At 39.2% G+C, this 27091-nt stretch overlaps 1 protein-coding gene across 7 annotated transcripts in view; it reads right to left on the bottom strand.

The window, feature by feature from the left end:
* Positions 1–27091, bottom strand: part of INPP4B (inositol polyphosphate-4-phosphatase type II B) — a 309017-nt gene that overhangs the window by 111566 nt on the left and 170360 nt on the right. For all 7 annotated transcript variants that reach the window (XM_030947361.1, XM_030947363.1, XM_030947360.1 and 4 more), the window contains 3 exons: positions 12829–12879; positions 9047–9126; positions 405–516 (listed from right to left, as the gene is read on the bottom strand). In XM_030947361.1, coding sequence (XP_030803221.1) covers positions 405–516; positions 9047–9126; positions 12829–12879 — 243 coding nt within the window. The remainder of the gene's footprint in view (positions 1–404; positions 517–9046; positions 9127–12828; positions 12880–27091) is intronic.

Here is a 27091-nt window from a genome sequence, read left to right as displayed (position 1 = left end):
CATTCTTCCCAGCTTTTCAGCATTGTGGGCACAGATTGCACGTAAAAATCAACATAAACAGGACTTCAAGGGCAGAAACCAGAGCAGCTATCCAAGGAAAAAAGAAGCTGTATTTATGGCATCTCTCCGGACAGTTTTTATCAGAAGTGATCAAATATTTTCAGTTGAGATAAAAATAAGCTATTTTTTTCCTCAAGAAGGAAAGGGCCTAGGAAACTCAGGTTAGAATATTACTCTGTACATTTTCATGAGTTTGGGTTTTTTTGTTGAGGGAGGTAGGTTTACACAGTACTTACTGCAGAAATTTTGTTTTAAGTTCTCAACCCAATTTGGTAATTAGTATTTTAGACATCTGGTACAACAGATCATTCTAATTAACTTTGTGCAATAAACTGAGTTTCTACCTTTTGATCCTGAGTATCTGCTGTGATGTGGTCTGTTTCCCCCTCATCTAGCTCTCCCATCTTCATAAGATTGACTTCAATGGTACCAACTGTCTTTCCACCATCAGATGTTCTGGAAAAAAACCCAACCCATGACACTGGGTCACTTGCAACATCAAATTCTTTCAATTAGAGTAACATCAGTAAATATTTAGTGCCCTCTCCATTCTGTAAAGTGCAGTCACTGCTACTGAGCTGGCTATTTACCATCACAAACCAAATGTTAATAACAATGAGGCAACTTCTTCAGGACAAGGAAAGTTTTCATCACAAAACTAGGAACAGGTAAGTGCTATAAATGGTGCATGAATCCATGAACACTGCCAAGTTTTCATTCTAGACCTTATCCTCTTTGTGGACAATTGGATAAAGGGCTGTAACACTGCACCAATATTCCACTTAGGATCTGCAATCCCAATGCAGAGTACATGGCTTTGTTTCCTAACAATCTGCAAAGAAAGGACATAGTGTATTAATAAAATCCCTGCAAAACCAAAACAAAGAAACTAATCTGAATATCACGAGAAATTATTCAGAATCCACCCCATTTCTTGAACTATATGGGAATGGTAGCATAGTTACAGGTGAATTCCTTTATTATCATCTCCATAAATAGTTTACTTTCAATAAATCGAAAACAAATAACAATTTAGATGTACATCACCAAGAAAAGAGTATCGTTGACTACCTTTTGGAAGAAACAAGGGTTTAAACTCCTGAAAGATACCAAATGCTTTTCAGCTTTCACTGGCAGCACAGCACCAAGTTTATCTCCCCTGGCTTATTCTGAACAGCTAGATTTTTTTGGAAAGGAAGGAAAGAAGAGTAACTGATAGTTTCATAATAATGAGGAAAGGGTAACAAAAGGCACCAAGCAAAAATAAGCAAAAAGGAAATGACGAGAATAAGTTCAGCACAATTACAAAAACACAGCGAGGAAGGAGAATCAAAACAAATATGTGTGGGGCAATACTGTGTATTTTCTGAGCAGTGGAAATGAAGAGTGATGAATCAGGAAAAAAGAATATGTAGAAAAGTTCAATGTCATAAAACCATAAAACCACAGAATTATTGAATATGCTGAGTTGGAAGGGACCCATTAGAGTACACAAGTTCAACTTCTACAGTAAAATCTCAAAAAATAGTTACCCCCAACTTTCAAATTAAATAATTATTTTCCTTGAAAACCATTAGGCTTTAATATGCACTCAGTAGAATACACTCATCTTGCAACTATACAAATGTGTTCTTCTATAAAACCTTGCAAAATAAACATAATTCTTCGTATTTTACATGTGTAAAACTTCATCTGCTCTAAGCCAAATTAATTACTGACAATAAAGAGACTATTAAAAATGAACCTGTTCCAGATAGTTTTGAAACTGAAGAAGCCCATATTAATTAAAAAAGTATCCAGAAGAAAAGTAGTAAGGGTTCAGTGTCCAAATTGTGCTTATGAACAGAAATATGTAATAATTTTGAAAGGGTCCTCTGAATTAAGAACTTTCCCCTCAGTTGCTACAGCCTTGTGGTTTGACTTCTTTCTGTGTCAAACCAGCACCCAAACTAGGCTCTGTCAACAAATGCACTACAGCATTCCCAAGCAGAAAGGGAATACAGCAGAAGTCAGCAAATCACATATCTTTAAAAGCCAAAGTGTGTGGTTATAAGAGTGAAAATTTTTCAGCAGCTTAAGGTGTTCTGATCAAAGTGTCAAGCAAATAAGCTGATCCAAGCCAACAAAGCCTGTTGCTCCAGTAAAATGGAAATGCTAACTACACTTTCTCATCCCTTGTCTCTTGTTCTTTAGAATCCTAAATATTTCCCTTGGTACTATTATTAAAAGCTTGGCCTCAGTATGACAGTGAGCATTGCACTGTTTGCCTGCATGAGGAGCAAGATGTATTTTGTATGGGTTTAAAAACAGTGATTGACCTAATTTCACGTTTATATATTTTTTATTATTATTTTCTTCTCAAAATCACTCCTGTTCTGGTCTAATACATATGTAATATTACAATCTGTTACATGTGTTACCTGTAAGAGAAGGTAATGCAACACAACAAAACCAAACAGTGGGACTTGTTGCATTGTAGTTGCACTTCTTTCTCCAGCTCTTATCTTCCCACACAGAAATATGAAGACACAATTTAACAAAAAAGCCAACAACAACAAAACCAGCAAATTCCAAAACCAAAGTTTCTTCTGAATGCTCCAGGCATACAAATCAACAAAGAGCTCAATAAACGCCCAGGGCAAAACTGCTGTGACCAGTGTCAGATTTTAAAACACCAGCAGTGCTTGACAGTCTTCAGCTACTTGAAAACATGCATTTCAAACTTTCCAGCAATATCATGAGATTAAAACTTCATTTGAAAGAAAATTTAGAAAGAGAAACAGAAGTGATGGAGTGGGAAAAATAAAAAAAGCTTAGTGATCATACTTTAGTAGCATAAAACCCTGTATAATTTTAATTTGCACTAACAGTATTGAGCACACACACACGTTATGTACACACTTCATGTCCTTTGCTTGCAGAGAGGTAAAAAGTCTCACACATACACACTGTTCAACACAGCATCAGATAAAGAATTAATTGGTTTTAGGATACTTCATAATGCATTAGAATGAAATCAGCTTATTTGCTGTAGTTTAATGCAGCTGAGAAGGACACTCTGCACTCACATGGCGCAGTGAAGATGATCCCTGCATCAAATTGCTTTCAGTCATGAGTGAGGAGACACGATATCCCCACAAAACAAAAGACTGCACCTTGACAACCTGCTTAGGGTGAGTTGGGACGGGGGATATTGCCAAGAGAATAAAATCAGTATGAACATAAAAAGCCCATACATGGGACAAAAACCACCTGGCTTATGGAGCTGGAAAATTGCTGATGTTTTTTAGCACCCTGGGACAAGGATCAGCAATCATCTGATACCAGTCAGCAGGGCACCTGCACTTGAAATAGATTTCTCTACTATCCCAAGTCCTTAAGGATCCCCAGGTCAGTATTAGCTCCCTCCAATGTGAGGGAAGGAGAGAGCCACTAACACCATGAGCAGCAGGAATTTGTGCCCACCTTACTACTTCTGGCCATAAAATGTTGACCAAGGCATCCAGACAGAAAAAAGGTAACAAGCTAGTGATGGAAAAGTGAACAAGATGGACTGAGAACAGCAGTCATTTGCCTCCAATAGTGACCTCATCAAGTCTCATTACTACATGCTGAACATGCAAATTTAGGCCTGCTAATTGGTTCCTATGGCCATACACCTTTCTTCCAAAAAACAAAAAGAAAAAATATTCAATAACACAAAGAAAAAAAGGAAGCAGACTTCACATCTGCATGGCTGTGTTAATTATAAAAGACAAAGTGACTGCCTGTAAAGCAAACTGCATGACTGAGTCTAGCAGGCAGCCCCTTTCTCCAGTATATAATACACAATAAATGCAATTAGCAAAGGCTAACCTACAGATTGTCATAAAATTAATTTCTCTGCTGGTATAATATATTTTGATATGTCCAAGCACAAAAGTACTGTACTTATAGAAAAATGTTTATCTGTGAATTCACAGTGAAGCCTATTACAATAATCAATACTGGTTTTAAACAAGTCCACTGTAAATAAAATTCTGTTGCATTCTAAGATAAATGAACAAAATTTTGCAATGCTCAGTTCCTTCTGTTTTCATTATTTCAATGTATAGTTGATTAAGCTTCATGTCAGAACACATTTCACCTTAACTGTATTGGAGATTTACCTGACTTATAAAGTCAAGCTGTTGTTCACCAGCTTCCTGAGGTGGAGGATACAACATGAAGCAGCCAGGAAACTTGGAGGGAGACCAAGTACAACTAGTTGTAGACTCATAATTATTGAATTTTATTAGGGAAAAGCAGCTAAATACATTTTGTAGTCATTATTTGCTAGGGAAGTTATGCTAAGTACATAAATGACTGCAGAAATTATTGTGCGGTTTTCCAATTGTCTCTAGTTAGTTAAACTCTCTGAATATTACTAATACCAAAAATATCTAGGTTTATCTCCTTTCTTTAAAGAAAGTTCAGTCCTGTCCCAGGTTAATGAAAAGATGACAACTAAAATTAGACAGCTAGACAAATAGATACTGTCCAAGAGCTGAAGCACTGAGACACGATTAAAGAAGTCCGTATAGTACATGACTGACAGACACACAGAGACACAACCTCCCAGACAATCTGTTGTTGGGAGTTGGGTTTTCTCTGTTCTTTCCTTATTACCTGTAGAATTTCTTCCACTGAGTTGCTGAGAAACACTGAGAGCAAAGTGGTTGAGACGGGCAGGGAGGGGGAACTCTTTTAGTTTTTGGGAGTTCTGGGCGGGGGGCAGAGATACTGCGAGAATGGGGGCAGATGAAAAGAGATGGAGTTGGGGGTGGCCGCTCCTCGCTGCTGGGCTTCGTAGGAGGACAGTCTGACCTGTGTTTTGGGGAAGGAGTTCACTGCCACCGCCATAACCCAGCAGGGAACATTTCTTCTGTTACTGGGCCCACATCCCCCTGCCCTGCCAGGACACCCCGCAGGTTCCAGTTATTGCCGTAGAGTTTTGATACATTCTCATCCACTACCCCGGGATTTCTGCTCAGCCTGCTGTTACAGCCTGCTGCTTCTGAGAGTCCTGCTAAGGGCACCGAGATCAGCCGCCCCAGGGGTTTGTGGAGCAAAGCCTCTCTTGCAGCCCTTCCCGTCTGGGCCCCGCCGCCATTGCCGCGCCCTCCCTGAGCCGGCGCCACAGCGCCCCGTGCAGCCCCGCGGGGATCCCCGCCCCCGCCCTGCCCAGCGGGAGCCGCCAGCGCCCCTGCCGGCCGTGCCCGGAACTGCACCGGAGCGGAGCGTGCCGCAGCCAAAGGCGGCGCCGGGCTCCTGCTTCTGTTGGTTACCGAGGCCGCAGCTGTTGTTGTTTGTTTGCTTTATTATACACACTAGTAGAGAACTGTTATTCCTGTTCCCATCTCTTTGCCCGAGAGCCTCTTCATTTCAAAATTCTAATAATTCGGAGCGAGGGGGTTTACATTCTGCATTCCAAGGGAGGCTTTTCTGCCTTCCCCAGCAGACACCTGTCTTGCAAACCAAGACATCTGTGCGATCCGTGCCCTCCCTCTTAGTTCGTCTTTGTTTAGTTCCACTGCTATGGGGTTCCTCGTCACAGCGGCCAAAGGATCAGAGCGGTACTGACACCGTCCCAGTTTCCCAGCGAAGTACCCTACCTACACTTTCGTCAGTCTCTTGAGAGAAGCGTGTCAGACAGATGCACCTTATTTTTGCAGAGAATAAAAAACAGCACTATTGTCTTTTTCCTTCGCTGCTTCTTACATGTAACTAAGTGAAAATAATATCAAAATTGCCCAAGCTAAAGAGGCCCTTCCTGGAAACAGGCAAACTACCACCACAGGGAAAGGGGCTAACAGAAGTACTGACTGCTAGCTCTTTGCAAAAAGCCATAGAGCTCAACTAAGAAAAAACAAAACAAAACAAAACCCCAGCATATGATGCTGTTCTTAACAGAAAGGCATGGTAAAAGATCCTCTAAACTGAACTTAAAAATTAAATCTTCTAAAAAAAAAAATCAGCTTATATTGCTAAATTAGCAGCCAGTATACCTAGCTCTTATTTAGAAAGGAAAAAAAAAATGCATGATTTTATTTTTTTCATTAGACACACTATATCATATAGTCAATATTAAGAAATATTCTCCTACTGAAAAATACTTTTGTTGCATTCAACAGCCCATTTTTTGCCATTCATCATCACAACTGTATGAGAAAGCTGGAAGCAAGTGACATTGCATTATCCTTGCAAAATGAAACATCTAAGTCTATAGAAGACATCTCTATTCTTATAAATTCCATATTGGAAACTGCAATCCTAAATCTCTAGTAAGTAAATTCCTCTGCCTAATCGCTATTAGTGCACAATGGTAGGAAAACAGAAAAGTAGAGCACAGTGTGTCAACAGTAAGAAATCGTAGACACATGCCAGCTCTCCACAAAATAACAGAAAAATACAAGAGTGTTCCTTTGAAAACACTTTTATATTGTTACATTGTACCTCAGAAAGACAATGGAAAAACACAACTAAAAAAAGGAAAACAAAAAGAAAACTCAGCTAAAAATCAACCAGATTCTATAATTACACCAATCTTTACAGGGCACACCACAGAGCTATTTCCAGGTCCTTAAATCTCTACTTTGAATCTAACAAAGGAGTATCTCAATCACAGGCATTCCCTGATAAACTCCTATCCAAAGAATATCAAAAAGAATTAAATAGAATTTCATGCTCTGACAAGTCCCTTGATACATCCTCTATCCTCCTGAGAGGTACTAATACCACAGGGTGATTAGAGGAAAGCAAGTTTAAATTAGTAGCCTGCTCTGGTTAAACTGCCATCAAAGAAATGTGGATAATTTCTACTGACTTTCTGCTGCTCAATAGTCATAATCAGAAAACAATCCCACTTTTGAAAGGTTAGGATGTTTTTCTTAAAAAAATATCCAACTGACTAAACCCTACCATTTAATGTGTCTGCAAAGAAATTTAATTGGTCTGTCTTTTAGCGTTAGCTGAACAAAGAGGACAACCAAGACTAAAAACTATTAATTAAAACCAATTTTTTCATCTATTTCTTACGAGTTTTCCATCTTAACTTTTTGATTACAAATTGGATGGCTGAGATACAAAATATTTACTCTGAAACTGAAGCTTTCCATTCTATCTATTACTGTGCCACCTGTTGGAGACAATCTTTCAGATCAAATTTTCAATATGTCAGGGAAACAAAATTTATCCCAAAGAGCTAAAGACAACTTGAATTTCTGTAAGAATAGATTCTTACAATCACTAAGCTGGAATTCATTTACCTAGCCATCGATTCCCATAGGGAACAGTCAGTTCACATTTTATCTAATTGAATTTTTTTGTTAGACAAAGTTATCTTCTTGTCAGGCGTGGCATTTTCTGTTTGGGAGAAATTAAAATCAAAGTATTTTGTTAAGTTTGCCCTGCAAACTACACACTCATATACAACTAATCTTGTTGAAATAGGAAAGCAGGTGCCAAAATACTTCAAGAAGGTTCCATTCCTAAAAACCTCTGAATGGGTCATACTTTGTTCCTGAAACCAAATTAAGGCTGTCTTCTTGTGCTCAGGGTAACAAATGTAACACAACTTTCTCACTGCACCCATGTACAACATCGCAGGCATAACACATCCTGGTGTCTCAGTTCTCCCAGTCACAGCTCCTTTCCTCCCAAAATGTTGCCTTTGCCAACACGTGGAGTTTGAGCAGTAGCTCTGTGAAGTTTAACTGCACCTTGCCAGTAATCCCAAATAAGCCTCCACTGTACTTGCAAAAATCAGCTCAACAAAATCCCTGCACTATATAAAGTCCAATGAATTTATTCTGAAAATCACCGTCTAAAAGGTTGCCCCTCACCTTCAAAGGTTTTGATTAGTATCTTCATTTATCTTAAGCCATGCAAGACAGCATCAGGGGTGATAACTGATTTTTTTTTTCTCTTCAGTGCACAGCTTTAAGATGTATCTGCTCAGCCCAGCCCGATGTTTTGAACATTGTCTCTGACCCTTCTGCAGCTCTGTACCCTGTCACTGATTAGAGTTCTATGTCACATTGCCCTACAATTTCAGTATGGCTGCATATAACAATGAGCTGAGGAGACCACAAGCATTTTCACATGGGAGACACCTTCAATAATTAGGACCACCTTCTTTAAACATGCCTAAAATAACCTGCACATTGCTAATTCTTTAAACCACACACACCAAACAAAACTGAGAATCTTACGCTCCTTTCTAAAGGAAACTTTGAATGAATATTCCCTATGCCAAATTCTCTGCAATTCTTCCATGGGTTATCATAGTATAAAATGACCTTTTCTAATCTGGCACCTGCAAAGCTGCAGGTTATAGGGTTGATATTTCATTTTGGTGTTTAATTTTGAATTTGTACATGGCAGAATTAGAAGCACTTCAAGTTGTCATCTAATATACCTGATGGAACACGGAGTTTAAAACACAGTCAAAGAGCAATCATAGAATTGTATAGGCTGGAAAAGACCTTTAAGAGCATTAAGTCCAACCATAAATCCAGCACTGCCAAGTCCACCATTTAACCATGTTCCTCAGGGCCACATCTTCATGTCTTATAAATAGCTCCAGGGATGGTGACCACCCTCTTCCCTGGGCAGCCTGTTCCAGTGCTTGATAGCCCCTCATGTGAAGAATTTTTTTCATGATACCCAATCTAAACTTCACCTGGTGCAACTTGGGGCCACTTTCACTTGTCCTCTTACTTGCTACCTCTTGGGAGAAGAGACCAACCTGCACTTCACAACATCTCCTTTCAGTTAAGTGTAGAGGGTGATAGGGTCTCCACTGAGCCTCCTTTTCTCCAGGATAAACACTGCCAGCTCCCTCAGCCGTTCCTCGTCTGACTCGTGCTGCAGACCCTTCCCTATCTTTGTTGCCATTCTTTGGATGAGAAATGCCAAAGGTTAGTAATTAGAAAAACCATGATTTACAACAGAGGGAAACACTTACCTGAGGGTAAGGGTCAACTGTTGCTCCTTTGACTTTACCAGATCGCCTACTCTAAAAGTTGCACAGCCCAGGAAGCTTCGCTACAAATCAAAGCAGAAAGAAAAGATAATATATTCATTCATTTTTTGTTACTTCTTTTGGTCTCATACTTGAAAATCTTTCTTTGGTACCGAGAAAAATATTGCATTTCAATATAAGTTTGATACTTAATCCACTAGAATTTTTTTTGTGCTGCATGATTATCACTAAACTGCTAAAAACTTTGGTTTTATGGGCAGGAACCTTTCTCTTTTCCATTAAGAACAGTCTAACAACCTGACAAAATAACAAGTTGTAAGATGTACAGCCACAGGAAAATTTTCATTCAGTACAAGTATTTTCATTTTGCATCTATTTCTTCCTATTTTTCTAATTTCTGGATTACAAGAAGTGCTAAGTTTTCAGTGTTTTACCAAAGTTGTTCTTGTTATGGTTTTTCCTCAAGCCATTGGCACTACCACCCATGTATTCAAAATATGTATGCATATGCTAGGAAGGTATTCTTAAATTGAGTTCAGCACAAGTTTATTAATGGAAATGTTTTATTTCTCTAGTTCTTGGCAATGTTTTAAGTAGTGTTTTCCTCTATTCCCATTGTAAGGTGAACCTATTCACTGCATTAAAATTGCAGAGAAATGTGGTAATGCAACTAGAATGGCTAAAGTTAAATTAGACTACACCACTGTATCTTTTTCTTCTATAAAAATCACTCTTCGCACATAAAAAAAAGTACAAAGAGGAAAGAGGGTTAAATCTTCTTTTGCACTTTGGCTATTTTTTAACCTCTGCTCATATCCTGCTGAAATCCCATTTCATCAACTTGGCCAGCAGTAGTATTCTTGCCTTGGGAACAATGGGCAAGAAACTAACAGCCATCTTCTATCAAATTATCTTTCAAATCTACAACACAATATCACTTGCTCTAAATAAATTGTAAGAAGATCATGACATTATGCTTAATTTTTAGCAATAAAACAATAAGAAGGACACAAAGTTTGGTTTTTCTTACATAACACTAAGTTTACTGTTGGAATGGCAAATTAGAATTCCAGGCTAAATTATATACATTCTTGGATATACAAATGAAAGAAGAATCAAGTTGCTCTCAGTCAACAGACACGGCCTACAGAGAGCAATGTTCTCTTCAAGGAAAACAGAAAAGAATTTGTCACTGCTGAGAAGAGTTACTTCCTCTGGTAAAAAAAAAACCCTTCAGCCTGCTTTCTTTCAGGAAAGCCAGCAGGATGTTGAGTGCTTGAATGCAAACAATAAAGCTCTACACTAAGATACGTTTTCTTCCCTATACAATGTACCGTTCAAAAACCAATTCTGAAATTAGGCAAGCACCAACATTGCAGTTGGTAAACTGCAAACTGCAGGTCTGCAGTTTCGTAAGCTGAGTCATGAGGTATGGCTTGTTCCCATCAATGGCACAGGCTTAGATTTTCTAAGCAGCATGTAAGTAGCAAAGGAAAAAAGACAGAAGTTGAGTGTCGCAGACATCTCTTTGTGAAAAATCTTTTCTTTAGGATTTTTCCTTCTGAGAAGCTGTGGCCTCAGAAACAGATGTAAACAATTGTTATCTGCTGCTGTGGAATGCAACAGGTCTGTCTGGATTGGCCCATCTTGGATATTTACAGTTAATGGCCAATTCAGGACTGAGCTCTCTTGGACTCTGTCTGAGGGAGCTTCTTTGTGATCATTGTTTCTAGTCTATTCTTAGTGTAGCTAGCTTCTGGGAATCTTTCCTTCCTTTTCTTTTTAGTATAGTTATAATATATGTATATATCATAAAATAATAAATCAAGCCTTCTGAACATGGAGTCAACGTTCTCGTCTCTCACCTCACCTGAAAACCCCAGTGACCGCTGTCACAGTTGAGAGTCTAGGGAAGGCTGGAAAAACATTGGATTTGGGAAGTGAAGAACAGGAAGAAAGGAAGAAAAATAATACAGCCACACAAGCAAAGATCACAGTTAGTTTTCAATGCCAAAATGAAAGGCACTTCTACAAAAAAGACATCCAGGTGCAACACATGGTGATGCACAGCCTTGCTGGAGTGAACACACAAATGGTTCTGCCCTCCTTTAGATGAGTCAACATCAGAGTGTTTCTGCACTAAAACTCTGTGGTCACACATTTAGCCCAGATTATTTATCTTCTTCCAAGAGCATATCCTTCTTCATACTTTAAGAACACATTCCACAGCACTGTGTCTCTATAGCAGCCTTTATTCTGGCATTTCATGACATTTGAGTGTTTGTATTTGAAACCTGACCATTTGGAAAGGGGAAGAGGGTTATTTGGAATGAAACTGATATAAGGTTTGGTCACCTGGGGCTTCTTTCTGCAGCAAAATAGAACCATAAATATATTTAAGAATCCTAAGTCAGAATCCTCAAGTGACCAGGGCCAAGAGACAACCACACTGCTCTCTCATAAAGTCAAAGAGCTTTGGTCATTGTACCCACTAAACATGTCTGAGGGTCAGATCTACTTCTCCTGTGTCATGAAATTAAAGGTGAACGATTTTATAGGCTTAAAATGTTCTACTTAGTTCTCTGTTTCATATTTTTATGCTTACTTAGGAAAAAAGAAATTCTTTGCTTGACAACACAGAGCTATGTGCAAAATCAAATAAAATTTTAAATGATCCCATGACCCAAATTAAGAGAGTTATGCTAATGTTCAAGGGGTCTAATATCAAACTGGAGAATACTTTTTCTATACTGATTTAGATACCAATAGTCCACCCTGGGGCCTGAACTGGCAGTCTACAAACCAATTTAACTTTACCCACATGACTTGGAAAGGCTTGGAAAGTAGGCTTTAAACAAAATTAGTGCTGTAATGCTAATTGCAGAGTAACGTTCCTTTGGAATTTTGCTAGTGTTCTAGACACAACAATAAATCTTAAGACACCCGCCTTGAGTAGTTTGATGAATAATCTCAACTAGCCAAAGAGAAAAGTCTCTATATTAGCTATATGGAAAGCTGAAACACATTGATTATTTCACTAAGACTGAACTTGCTGCCAAGCTACAGGTTTTTCAAACACTAGCTGAAGTCTTGAAAACTATGCCAAGGAAGCCCTAGTAAGGCTGAAAAGTCAACACCTTAGGCTAAAAAATTTAAACCTCAGGGTATTTACATGTTTGCAGACAGATCTGATGCCTGCACCAGGTGGTCTTTGTTCTTTTGTTCAGCTCTAGCAGGACCAACCCTTACCACCCCCACCAGGAGTCCATATTATCTGCAAGGTTTTAGCCCTCTCAGTACATCCTAATACCTTTGTCAAATGTTCTGTAGATCTACACATAAAAATGAGTCCTCTGTATGTTGCCAGTTTAACTTCTGACAACACAAACCAAAGGCAACTCCTGGTGCAGATTGTTTGATACCCTGCATACTAAGACCAGAAAGTGACAGCCTAGGCTTCTTGAGGCCAATGCCATTCCAGACTCTCAATCTCATCCAGACTGCTTGTATGATATTAGCAAGGACTTTACATGGTTGTGCTTGTCCCAGGATAGCTTCAGTTGAAAAAGATTTTCAAAAAGATGTGAATGGGATTACATCAATCCATGAGACTACCACTCCTGCCTTGATTATTTTATTCATTTCACCAAAAACTTTTGCTATTAAAAAGCTTTCCAGCTCCTGTTGAGCACTGAGTGTTTGTGCCTGCCAATGAGATGAAAAAAACCTAAAAAATAAATCAATTGCTGAAAATAATTGCTTACCCCAACATCTGCTCTTGGTTCCTTGTGATCAGGTAGGACACTGGTGCGGACCTGAGAGAAGGGAGGGGAAAAAAAAGGCAAGAAACCATTATATTTTTTGTTGCTGCTTTCCAATTAGAATGAAAGAAGTGCTCATGGCCTTTCCTTCCTCATATTTTTGACATTTTAGAGATAAATTTAAATGGACCTATATATGTATATATAATTTATAACAACTAGTAATTTAAGCATAATATTTGCTGGTTCCCATAAAGAAAGTCTCTTACCACTGTCCTTTTATCATTCTGAACTTTCCTGAGTGTCTAAAGGGAGAAAAGTTGTGTTCAGTTGTTCTTTTCCTAAAAGGAGATTTTTTTGCTGTAACTTGAGTGACAGAATACTTCATCTAGAGGTGTTATCTGGAAACAGAATTTTCAGCCTCAAGTGAAAGAGCATAGCACATTGAGAAGTATTTTCTTCAAGTAAGTACTTGCCTTTGCCAGCTGATCTGCAGCAGAAATTGTGATCCACAGTCTCAGTGTATGACCCTGCTTCCTTCAGACACATCTCTGAGGTGAGAGATGTTTGCAGGCATGCAGAGAAGGAAAGCCTCTGTATTCTCCCCTAAACGGGACCCCCTGTTGTCCCCATATTTTCAGCAAGGCAGAGCTACCCCTGTACTCAACTGCCTTCATTTCACAAGAGCAAGTATGGGATAATCTGACTTCCTTTTCTGTATTTCCCAGCTATAGTACAGGTTGGTGTGTGGGTGTGTCTTCAGTGTCTATAATTTCATTGTTGAGTGGTGGTTGAGAACAGACAACTGATTAAACAGCAAAAGTTAGATTGAAAATGTATAAGAAAACCTCTGTGACATCCCTGATGGCCTGCCTGGGCCAAAACCAGCCCTTTGGAATAATTTGCTGTTAAAAGCAATGCACAAGGGAGAATACACTGAGCATGCACATCTATTTGATTACCTAGCCTAAACAACAGATAGTCATTCCCCAAGAACAAATTTTAGCTTGATTTCCAAGTATAACTCATTTTGTAAATCTCTCTACAGAACACTTTTTTTTCCATGCCCTCAAAAGTGACCCTCAATTCTTCTATTCTAGCTGCAACTTAGTACACAAAAAGAAACACTCCTTTAATGCAAAGATAATTTGTCTGTTTGTTTTTCTAAATACATGTTCTTATAAAGCACCAATATAAAGGCTACCACAAAGACTTGACAAAGCAGAATCACAGATTTTCTCAGTCAGCTCTTATCCCTTGATTTCCTACAGTGAGAACATTGCTTTTTCCACAAAAGCCTGGAGATAGTAAAAAATGCTGTAATTAATTTAGTAAGGGACAGCATACTTTAGAAATCTGTGGGAGTCCTCCTATGGATGCAATTTTACATTTAGATTTTCCACACTAATACATTAACAACTCCAAAGCATTTGGCAATCTACAGAAAACTAGTATAAAATGTTCAATAATGATATTTTTATCTAAAATTAACCTTCAAATGCTTCAAGCCCTGAATGAAAATGAAATTACTGACATTTTCTTGTTGGTGATACTCATCTTTCCCTTTTGAAGCTGAGGAAATAACTTAGAGCAATCTGTTTCTTAAAAGAAAGATGGAGTATCAACACCAAACTGAAAATGCTGTGTCATTTTAAGATGCTAAAAAGCTGTTCTATGTGCCAGCCTCAAAGAAGTGACATCTGGCCCAACAAGTGAGGTATTTATATTTTCTAATTATTATTATGGCTAATTATTCAAGAGAAATAAACTAATAATGTAAGAATTAACATTCTTTTTCATAATTTACTTATGTATTTGTAACCCAACAGCAGTTCAGCAAATATTTTTAAAAGTGTACATGTTTTTATATGATACTAAGTTGTATTTCACAGCAAGAGAAAGTTAAAGTTTCTTTTACATATACTGAAATCAAGGAAATTCAACATCAATTTAGAATCAAAGAATATTAATTCCTTCTTTTGCTGGATAAAATATCAATTCAGGAGAACATATTTCAGCTTTTCTGACCCAACACAGGCGTAGAAAGGGATGGCAACACCTGACGAACCTAGCGTCTTCCATATAATAAAAGCATATTCCTGAATTTCAAATGGATTTAAAATACAGAAAAGATTTCTCTTGCATTTTGCAATACTTTTTGGTTCAGCTATGTTTGTTTGTTTTCCTTTGGTTTTAACCCCTTTATAACCAGTAGCTGGACAGCCAAATGTAGCTCTGTCTTTGGTGGGACTGACATGAGACTGTACCTCTCTTCTTCCCAAAATACATTTTGTTTAAAATTAAATCTAATGTCTTGATCCAAGTTTGTGCAGATACATGTAATTTTAGAAACAGTTTTACTATTTGACATTTATTAAAAGAGAAGCCACATACGCGTATGTAAATACATACATGGGTGGTACAGTCTGAACACTATCAGGTTGTCTGTTGGTTGAGTTCCTCAACAAACTCTCTGAATGCTGCATTACTGGGGTATCATTATGGGATGTTCACACAGGCCTCATTATAAACACAAAGTCAGCTCATAAAAACTTATAAAACATAAGAAACAAGTCAGTTCTAGTCCCAGTCCACAAAATGGAAGAGAAAAAATGGAGATAAATACAGAGGATTTGAAAGGTCAAATATCCTCCCAGTGCACTTCTTGATTAAACAAGCTGCCACACTTTCTAAAACCATGTCATAAATCAACTTTTCCCCCCTGGCCCCATCTAGAACAACTATAAAATATAAATGCAAACAGAAAGTCAGATTTTATTCCCATACGTCCACTACTCCGTTAGAATTTCAGTTTTCTCATTATTCGCTCTAGGTTTTCCTGTGCAAAATGCAAACCTCTGAGTGGGGAGTTCATTCACAACCGGGGTAAGACCATGCTTCCCGGGAATAGCACACTGTACTGCTTTACCTCCCCAGACAAGAAGAGATCACAAAGGCATGCAAGAAAGACAGCTTGTGACTTAGACTAAATGCAACAAAGTTTTTGACATTTATCCATTCCTGTAATTTTGTTTGTAGAATAATACAGTTACCTTTTTACACCACTGTGGAGGCCTGTGAACCTACTGGGAAAAGGGCAGTGGCAATGCCCTGGAGGTATGCACCACAGGCTGCGGGCATCCCCCATAGCTGAGGGAGAGACACAGGGCTTCTGCCAAAGTGCCCTGCAGCACTATGCCAACTTACCCCAGCTGTCTATTCCCCATTGGCCGTCCCTACCCCTTTTACCCCTATACGTTCTCATAATAGGAATATTCCCTACTCCCCAGTGTTTCCCCATTGGTTCATGTAACCCTGCCTGTCCACCCTGGCACTGCCTGTTGGCTCCTGCTCTTTGTACTGCACCTATGCCCTCAGCTGATGGGCCCTGATGCTTTGCTTCACCCTCTGCTTTGCACATTTACACCCTGGACCCTCCACTGTCTGCCGTCTTCTGTCCCTGGACGCCTTCGGTGCCAGACCCGAATAAACCCTCGCTGGAAGCCCATACAGGAGATCCTCCCACGGCCTGCCTGCCAGCTGTGGTGTGTGGAGGGTGTGAATGCCGTGTGCCTGCCCAAACCTTCTCCCGCTGCGGACGCTTGCGGGGCAGGCAGCGGCAGCGACCACTCGCCTCGCCGCTGCAGAGCGCAGCTTGCTGAACCAGGAGGAACACCAGGGGACAACAGTGGGCACTCATAATAGGCTCACTTTTCTTTAAATCTCACACAGAACAATATGCAATGAGGAATGCATTTGTCACAGACACATTATCAAATTTCTCTAGGCATAGAAGCTAAATTCAGCTTTAATGAACTGTCCTTTAGTAGAAGACAGCTTTGTGTCATTAAAAGGAACATTTCTTTCAGTCATTTGCAGCACTCTGAGCCACATTCTCACACACTGTCAAAGTACAGAAGATTTATTCACTATCATTACCAAATCTTTTGTGCCTGCCTTTAATTAAAGCCTTTGCATTTCAGTTGACAATCCAAGGCCATGTTCAGAATGCACTCAAATTTCATAAACAAATAATGCTAGATCCTTCTCTTGGTTACTGTGGATTTATTCCATCAAATCAACAGAGGCTTCCAGTGACTTCCAGTACTCACTGCTGTTGGCTGCTCAAATGCACTCTTCTGCCATCATTGCTATACAATCCTGGCATCTCACAATAACTAAGTACACCCATCAGGCAAGGTTAGGCAAGGCAAGATAAAAGAGACTACCGAAAGCAGTCACTGAAAAATTTACTTGCACTCCTTCAATAAAGCACCTTCCAGGAAAGCATTCCCAACTTCAGTAAAACTGAAGTCATATGGGAACACAACATCCACATGCATTAACCTGGAGGTGCTCTGGGATGGTGACCATCTGCACCTTTCTGCTGCCACAGGGAAAAGAACACTGAACTCTGCTAACACAGCCATACAGCTTCACAGGCAGCTGTGACAGGCAGTCAGCCCCATCCTCACCACCACTGCCTGCCTGCCAGCCAGCACCACCACCCATCAGAGTCCAGGAGTTACGACTTCTTGGAATTTCTCAGTCAAAGAAATTGCAGCTTCATGTATTCGTGCTGGGTGAGCCTAAAATGCCAAAATTGTTATGGGGTTCTGCAACAACATCAATCAGCTTTTACAGGACAGAACCCATTCCAGTACATGCAGCAAATTATTTTTTGAAGGAAGATATTTTACATTTACCAGCTATTTATTTTCATCATATAGATTAACAATTTGCTAAATAGTTCTGACGCAAGAGTGGTGGGGCAGGAGCTGGATTTTCCTCTAGCTCTGGTCCAGGGGGTTTTCCAGATGCCTTCTGTCCCTTTGCTGTCACCAGAACTGATGCCTTGTGAAGGCTGACCTAGAACAGAGGCTAGACAGAGCTGAAGAATAAAGTAGGGATTTATTAAAAGGCCTCAACAGATCCACCTTGGGCAGCACAGGAGCCCAGCCAGGGCTACACCCATGGTGAACCCAAAATGGTCACAAAATGGACAGCTGGTCACGGGGTCTCTCCCTATTGTAAGTTCTGGTCCACTGGCATATTGGAGTTAATTGTCCAGTTACAGCTTTAGGTTATGAAGTCCCATCTTTCTTGGTTTTCTCTCTTCATTCCACCATTGTTTGTGCTCTTGGGCCTGAAATTTGGATCTGTTGTCCTTGGTTCCCAACTAGAGAAGGAATTGTTTTGTCTACCTACTCTGTGAAGAGAGCTTACTATGCCCTCATATGAAGCTCAGAACTACACACTAAAGCAGTACAGAATCTGAAAAATAAAAAAGCTAAAACCTGAGGCATCATTTCAATCAACATATTGTAATCAGCAAAGTAAAACACTTCCATCAATACTTTGTTGGATAAGGGCTTATTGAATGGAGGACAATACCAATACAGTAATTTCCCAACCTTCAGTGCACAATTATTTCCATATAAAACAAAAGAGAAAATCTTTTCAAAATGGACATGCACATGGTATTGCAGGATTTTACAGTTCCAATAGAAATCCTGATAGGCAGAGAAACTAATAAATGTTAAAACTTAATTAAAGATGAAAACTAATAAAGGGAATATAAGCTATATCAAATTACTGCAACATTTTATAATAACTGTATGATTTTTATTATATATTAATTATTTTAAACTTACAAAATATTTATATATATATATAAATGTGTGTGTGTGTGTGTGTGTGTTGTGTGTGTATGTATTTCCTACTACAGATAGTAGGGAAAATATGTATGCCTCTATTACTTGCTGTATAGCAACTGACAGTTTCATCTATTTACTTATCCGAAAAGGTCAAACAGAAGGACAGGACTATCTGCATCCTTTCCATAGGCAGTGTTGGAATGTGACTCTTTTGCAGAGCGTGGAGTCAAGACCATTCATTGGGCAGCACTGACAGTGTGTGCTACCTCTAGGCACACTCCTCAAGATGCAATGTGAGGATAATAGAAAATACATACTTCTCAGTCTCTAGGAATCTTCATAAATTGCTTTTCTTTCAGATATCTCTACAGCTCAGTATCTTTCTCTGTGTAGCCTGCATCTTTGTGTGCTTTCTAGAGAACACGTGGCACAAGAGAAGAATCACGAGATCCCCCAAGCAAAGACTGAGGTTAACAGAATTTAACAGCTTATGTAGGTACGTAACTTAATGTATGAATAATGAGCAGAAAACCACAAAATCTTGAGTGTGTGATTAGAAATACACACTTGTTTGTCTATTTTTACAGCTTGGGCATTTGATCAGAGTTGCCTTAGAAAACCTCACAGTTCAAAGAGAACAGATTACTTAGGAACTCTCTCTGTACTGAGCACACCACAAAAAACATACCAACTCTGCAGCATCCACATGGAAGCTGGAACTTCAAGTGACAGAAAAGATCTATACATTATGAGTGCTTTGGGGCATGCAGCACAGAGTCAGATCTGATCCAGCAAAGCTTATTAACTCGGCATAATTGCCAGCCATGGTAGAGCTGCACCACTCTGCCCTGTGCCTCAATGCAAAATGACACCAGCCCTACCCATACAAGCACCCAGGGTAGCTCAGAGTCCAAGCAGAGGTTACATTGTGGGGACAGCAGGGCCCAGCTCGGTATGGATCACAGCTTCAGCTGCTGGCACTTGCTCTGCAGATCACCAAACACAACTAAGATGTGCAAAGAGGAAAAAAGGCAGCTCCTGTTATCGGCCATTCCCCCACAAAGCATTAAGATCACAAACACAGCTTGTTCCTCAGTACATTGCAAAAAAACCCTGAAAATCACAGAGCTGAAAAACACCTCTTTGGAACACACTTGTAACCACCTCCCCATATTTAGGTCTATTGTATTCCACAGCTATTTACTTTCATATAGTAAATAAATAACCCATGAAGGCAAAGTCCAAAGATTGATTTATCTCATGTAGCTATTGGAAGTAAGAAAAAGCTGTCAAATCTAGCCACATAAATCTAAATAATTTTAATATGTTTTTAGTCTATGCAATGAAAAAATGGAAGGAAGAAAGAGTTTATTTACCTTCTTAACATAGCACACAGCCTAAGACTGGATTCAATTTTTTTAACCAATTTGAAACAGCATTTTTTCTGCAGAGAAAGCTCTGTCATGTAAGGTTATGCAACAGATTAAAAGTGACAAAGAGAAATGGCCTCTATAAATTAGAGATAATTAACATTTGAGTCTTAGCATCATGAAAAATAGATGTTCTGTTACTCACAATTAATTTGCTCTTTATTGAAATTTGGGGTACGTATACTTTGCCAGTAGCAGTTGCTGTAGAACATTGCTTTTTGGGGAGGGGGAAAAGCTGTGCACTGCTGCACCCAGTTAAACCTTCTTGTGTTGCATGAGGAGCTCATCATCATTGCCCTCCTGAACAGCTCCCAGTAAAACACAAACTTTGCACTGTGCCTCCAGTGCACACTTTGCACCCGTGAAGGAGCACCCACAGGCGATGGCTCAGGCACTGCAGGGGCTCAAATACAGCAGCAAAGTGTATAACTGTGACAGGGACACTCACCCACCCCAGGCCCCCACAGTGATGAGTGCTGACTGGCACAGACAGCAGCATGTTGCTGTTCATCAGTCAGCCTGCTGGGGTTTTTTTAAGCAGTTGAATTTTTGCAATCAATGACCACTGGTAGCAAGCTAATGAGCTACAGGCTTTTTCTGCCATCTTTCAGGCTTTTTTGAACAAAGCCCAGTGATGCAAAGTAGCCTTCTAAAGTCTTAATAGGTACTGAATATTCTAGGCATTTGGTTAGTTATAATTTTAATGAAATCGAATATAAAATCACATTTAAGTCTGTAGCTGTTACAATCAGCCAGTTAGCATTGCCTCCTCCCCATAATAATTTCCAGGAATGATCACTTTAAAGTCTGTTTTATACTGGGAACAATCTGCAAAATCTGAAGAGTAAAGAATACCCTTCAAAGTGCCTGCAATGCCTCCTCTTCCCAGCTTTCTTCCACTGCGAAATAAAATTCACAAAATGCAAATTCTGGCTTCTGTCAGCAAGCTACAGATGGAGCATTCCCAAGCTCTTTTGGCTCTTCATTTACATGGACCAGCCAATGGGGACTTGTGTCTCCCCAGATCCAAATACCTCAGGCTAGTTACTGCAATGCCACTATTCAAAAATCCCTGAGACAGACTCCACAATCCAAAAAAGGCAGCAGGTAATGGCAGCCAAAGAAATCCAGATGTTCTGACAAATTATATCCCAAAGAATGCTTACTCTAGAATGATGAAGAAAATAGGAGATAGGAATATATGCCACAGGGGGGTTTTATCATGCTTTTCCACCCTACTCCCCACACACCCAGCTGTGCACACTGCTTCCCAGAACACGACTATCCGGCAATCTCTCAGTCTGTCTGTCTGAGCACCTTGCTCGCCTGAAGCAGCAGACTCTAACCTGAGCGTTCGAGTCAGAATTCCAGGGGAAAATGCCTTCCTAGAATGCAAGATTTCAGCACTGTTCACAGGGCCTGAGGCAGCTGGGTAGGAAGAGAAATAAAAATGAATCTCATTCCCATATGAATATCAGAGAACCTGCCAAAAAAACAATGCTAAAAACCCAAGAAAAGAACTTGTACTCTAATTACTTACTTCAGGGGAAACTTGAGAGGATGCAAGCCACAGCTGGTAAAAAGCTCCTACAGTGGTCTGATGAACACCCAGGTCAACTCCATCTCGCTTCAGTGTATGGCAGACAACAGGAATTAAAGCAAGTATTACTGGATTGATCAGATGAGCTCAAAGGCGTAATAAAATTTCCAGAACATGATCTTCTGCCTCAAAATTTCAGCAAAATTTAAACTTTGACTGTGAATATCTGACAAAATAAACTGAAATCCCATATTTTGATTTACTGAATAGTCTTTTTTGAGTATGCTAAAGTCTACGTTTCATAATTTGCATCTATTACCATAAAAGCTGCATTAAGAAATCTTACCATAAATTAAACTTGATGCCATTTCCACTGACGAACCAGTTACAAGAAACAAGATTTATTTTATTCATTTTGTAGAGGTATTTCCAACACTCCCAGTTCCTTAACAGATTGCAACCTCTACTCAAGTGACAAAAGGTTATTCACATATTAAACACGGAAAAAAAGTCTTGCTGCCTTAAACAAGTCCAGACCTTTCAAGACTCTACACAAAATATCCCTGTCTTCTGACTCACGGCAGAAGCTGAAATGAACTCGGAATTTAACTTGTTGAAGCAGTCACATCCCCAGTCCATGAACATCCAAAGCTCCCTTGAGAAGCTGGTATTATCCCTGTGCCAATACCTGAGTGCATTTCCAGCTGGGGGCCTTAAGTTCAATATTTTGAAAGAGTTACTTTTATGTGAGGTACCAAACTAACCAAATATCAGCTCTCATAGAAGCAAACAATAGTTTTAAGATCACCCCCAAAAAACACTGAAGATTTTATCCCCCACTCCATGTTTTATGGTAACTTTTAAACATAAATTTTTAGATTCTAAAGTGAACATTTTTAGAGCAATTAAGCTCAGCCAGTCAGTCTTGACCTTTTGATTTCCCACTGGGTGTCTCCCACAGGGAATTCCAGCAGTGGATTTTCCCTGCAGCTACTGCTACAGGCAGCTGCAGCAGCAGCATCACCAGGACAAACTTTGTGAAGACTTAAAGGGACGGGGCTCACATTGACTCCCTGCAGTCTGTGCTAGGTCTACAAGCAGAGCCATCCATCAGTAACCTGGACATCTGTGAGACATCCAGAGAAGCAGGTAAAGCTGCATATGAAAGAATATGACTGGAGCATGCATTTTCTGACTAAACCCACTCCCCTCAAAATCCATCATAGGAGTATGAAAACAAACCAAGAGCCTGGTATTTTCAGTAAGAAAAACCAAAGTATTAGCAACACACAATCAGATTCATCATCCAATGATCACTTTCAGATCATTGATCATTTGTTTTAGCATTTTACTGTCACAGATGCCATATAATAAACCTCCCCACCCATTTTTTAACTACACATTGAAATTATTTTAATTTCCTCTCCCTCTCTTCTGACTGGAAGGTCATTCAAAGAAATGATTGCAATAATAGGTCAGAGTCATCTTCTAATCTACAGCCCATCATTATTCATGGCGAGTTTATATTCCTTTGCTATTCTGCCAACACGGTCTTTTAGCTAAGTAATTCTTTTCTGTTCCTCATACTGGTCTCCTGATGAATTAATAAGAAAGGAATCATATGCCCTCTTGTACTTCGTTTTGTGAGGACAGTAAGCCAAACTTGTCCAGTACACTGTCATACAATAAGCTCTCCATTCCCCAGATCACGGCATCTGCTCCAGTCCCATTCATCTTTCTTAAACACAAATGATCCAATTACTGCCAGCTTTCCAGAAGAGGCCTAACCTGCGTGCATGGAACAGGGTTCCCTGGATTCCTCTGGGAATCAGCTCTGTATCCCTCTCTCTGCTGCATTAGATCCACGGCTCAGTTACACGTTGAACAACTAATTTACCTGTGTTTTCCTTCACACAATTTGTTTCTGACATATTTAGTATTTGTTCACCCAAAAAACTTCATGTTATTAGAAAAGCACAGACACATGTACTGAGAGACTACAGCATTTCATCCTGTTTGTATTGTTCCTGACTGCCCTGAAGCAGCTCCATGGGTAAGGAGTAGTATCAGCTGGCAAACTCTGTTTTTTTAGGAGAACTAAGGGAAATTTCTGCACACACCAAACTTTTCCCTAACACATAGAAGCTGAAGGACTCTCACAGAAATATCCACAAAAGCAAAGAAAATTATATTTGTCTAGAAGGATTTTTCTTTTGTTCTTCTGACAGTTTGTGATAATGTTTAAAAAACAGTTGAGGCTGAGGTCTGGTAGTAGTATTAACTAATGGATAGGATTTCAGTTCTCTTTGACAGAATTAGGGGTAAAATTGCTCATCAGATTTACTGTGGTAGAAGGCTTAAGTATATTTTAGACAGATGAGAGGGAGTAGGTAAATATTTGGGGCTTCCTACAAGCTCTGTTTTCTTTGCCTTCATAGAAAGGATCTATTTATTCATAAAAGTCTGTTTTAGCAAGATTATAGCTGCACTTCCATAGTTAATGTCCCTTCCAGCCTGTGGAACTGCAGCACTCCCATGAGAATTACTGTTGTGTCCAGGGCTCCCACATGCTTCATCCGCATTTCTAACAATCCACGCCTGAGGGGAGCATGGAATTTTCTCAGAAGAACCTCCAGAAGATCCTGGGAAAATAAATGTTGCCAGCTATCCAAATGTAAACACTCCCAACTATCCAAATATAAACATTTCTAAAGCTATCTAAAAAGAAAAAATGTACTTTTTTTTTCATTTGAGAAAGCATTTTTTCTTGGATTAAAACAGTTAAACCTGCATAGCAAGAATTAAATTCTTAAGTACACAAACACTAAAACCCATAACCTCCTGATCAGCTATCTTTAAATAGTTTTTGCTAGTGCTCTGCCCTTTGCTCCCTATCTTCTGAGATGGGAAACTTAAAGGAGTTTTATTTATTTATTTATCAAATAAATTCACTGCTGGCTTTAGAAGAATTTTTGAGACAAATGTGTCATCTCTCCCACAATCTAAATTAGTTTCTGCTTTAAAGGAAGAAGGAGGTATCAGTGGAAATGAGTATCTCTGTGGGACTATTTTACTATGCAGCAACCTAAAAGAAACTTTGTACCTACAAGAGAAGGTAAAAAGCAGATTTCACACAGTACCTTCTCTCTCGTGTAACAGACACAGGTTTATGCGAAGAGCACTTCATTTTTCTATCAGTGATACTGTATTCATGATTACTTCCCCATTAAACACACATGATTTTGCTCTCAAAACCGTTCCACAGGAAGACCAGTTTTCCTCAGCAGAGTACGTGTCATTGTGCTTAAGTGCCACATAAAGATAAACCCTTTCCCACCTCTACAGTGTCAATTTTACTTTTTTTTAAAGCATAACTGCAATCTGCAAGACATGATAATCCTTTTCTACAACCATGATCAAGCTCTTGCAGAGATGTTACTTAAAACCAAGTAGGTTATGAGCACCCTACTTTCAGACTGATAAGAAGGCTCAGGAAAGTTCATAGTCACGGCTGCCTGAGCTAAGTAATTAAATTCTGATTCTTATGAAGCATAAGGTCTGAATAAAGACATTAGGTATATGCTTTTAAGCAATCATTTTGCTTCTTGCAGAATTAATGTTCTGAGGATGCAGAAAGATTCTAAGGCTCAGAGAACCAAATATATTTTAATATTTTCACTACTTAGAAAAAAATAGAGTTTTTTTCAGAACCTGAAAAGTGGCCTTTTTTGGGGAACTGTTTCAGAGATGCTTTTTCTGCAAATAAAAAGATTTATTAGGAACAATATTGTTGGCAAAGCTGTTTAGGTCTGAAATTTGACCACCACGCTTCTATTTCTAGAAATTACTTACAGATTCTTTCTTCCTTTTATATTACATATTCTTATTTGGAAATTCAGCATGATATTGTTTTCTGGGAAAGATAGGATCTGTTATTAGTCAAGCTGATGTAAGATGGAAACAGACAGTTTTTTCTTGGCCCATGGTTCCTTCAGGCACTAAAGAAAGCTTGTGCTTCTGAAAATTTCTGTGTTTTCTCCATCACACCAGCTCATCTAACAAAAGGCTACCTGCTCCTGTGGATCCTTAGCTCACCCCCAAACTGCCATAAGCACTGTAAGGAAACAGACGCTCTCTCAGTGGTATTCAGATGTTTAAAGCCAAGCCATCTCCATTGTATCCCACCAGAAACATTTTCTGAGAGATATCCAAACACCAGCCACTACAGCTTATTGAATGAAGGAGCCACAACCAGCTGACAGAAAAGTTATGGCACAAACTCCAGTAAAAGCATTGCCTCCTTCATATTTTACTTTTTTCTTTTCTCTTATGATGCTCAGGATATTTTTTCACTCTTGCATCGTTTGTTGCTCCCAGCAGTGCTCTGCAGAGATGACAGTCCTTGCTGAGTCACCGTTCACTTCCTCAGCAAGTTACACAAAATAGGGTGGGATGCAGAGATTTCAAGTCAGCATTGCTTCTCAGGATATGTGCAAATTGACGCCAGGAATGGGAGCAGGAGACTTTTAAATAGGCCAGTGTTTCAATGCCTCTGAACAAACGGCACTTTTAAAAAACACTCTGTCGGTAAACAGCCTAACCTAAAACCAGTCCACTCATTAAGAGTACACTTGGTTTAGAGAAGTGCTTTACATTCTTTTTTATTTGAGTTCAGGTCTAGATAAATGAGCTTCTGGAAGGAAGCTGCATTTTAAATCATTAACAGTTCTCTCCAATACCAAAACTGATATTAGAAATTCACTAAAAAATGAGTCTACAACAAGAGTAGGGGATGAAAAAAGCACATGCACATTTCCACAGCAAGGATTTTATGTAATCTAAATTAGATGACAGAGTTGATTTCTGTCTAAATAAAGTGAAAGGAACAGATACATTTTGCCATAGATGAATCTAAATTTACATCACTTCAAATGGGTCACTACAGATAATGCAACATCTTGAGGAGGGACTTCTGAAAACCAGTGAGAGATTCTATCCACTTAATAAATGACATAGTCTATGCGTCCAAAAATGTGTTGGTAGCCTTATGTATCATAAGGCCATGTGTCATAAGTTACAGGTATCATAATTCAGCCAAGTACAGAGCGGCTTCACTCCTTCCACATTCAGTAGAACCGCCTTCCCTAACAAAGGGAATCATTACTTGTAAAAGAAAAGCATTTTAACACATGATGAATGATATGAATAGTAACTTTACATGTGAAAATAATGTAATCTCTTCAGCTTGGGGACAGCTGGTGATATAGCACCCTCAATAGCACAGCATCCTATGTGCTGGCAGGATAATGGTAGCTCTAGAAAATTAATGTTTAAAGGCTTCCCCTTCCACAACTCAACTAAAAGGGAAAAAGATATATGCAACAAAGAAGAGCTTATATGTGAAATAATGTTGTATTCATAGAACATCACACCATAAATTCTCTTTAAATTATTGCAGACCTACATTGCATCCAATATGACTATTATAGTGGAATCATAGAATCATCAGTGTTGGAAAAGCCCTCCAAAAGGAGTCCTCCAAACTCAACCATCTTACAGATGGGTCCTTCTGACAAAAATCAAAAGCAAGACAAAGCTCCATTAGATAAAAATCGCATTAATTTTTATCTAATTACTTC

This window comes from Camarhynchus parvulus, chromosome 4 (genome assembly GCF_901933205.1).
Source record: "Camarhynchus parvulus chromosome 4, STF_HiC, whole genome shotgun sequence".
Taxonomy (NCBI): Eukaryota; Metazoa; Chordata; class Aves; order Passeriformes; family Thraupidae; genus Camarhynchus; species Camarhynchus parvulus.
Note: the sequence above shows the minus strand (reverse complement) of the source record. Positions and strands in the feature narration are given on the sequence as shown.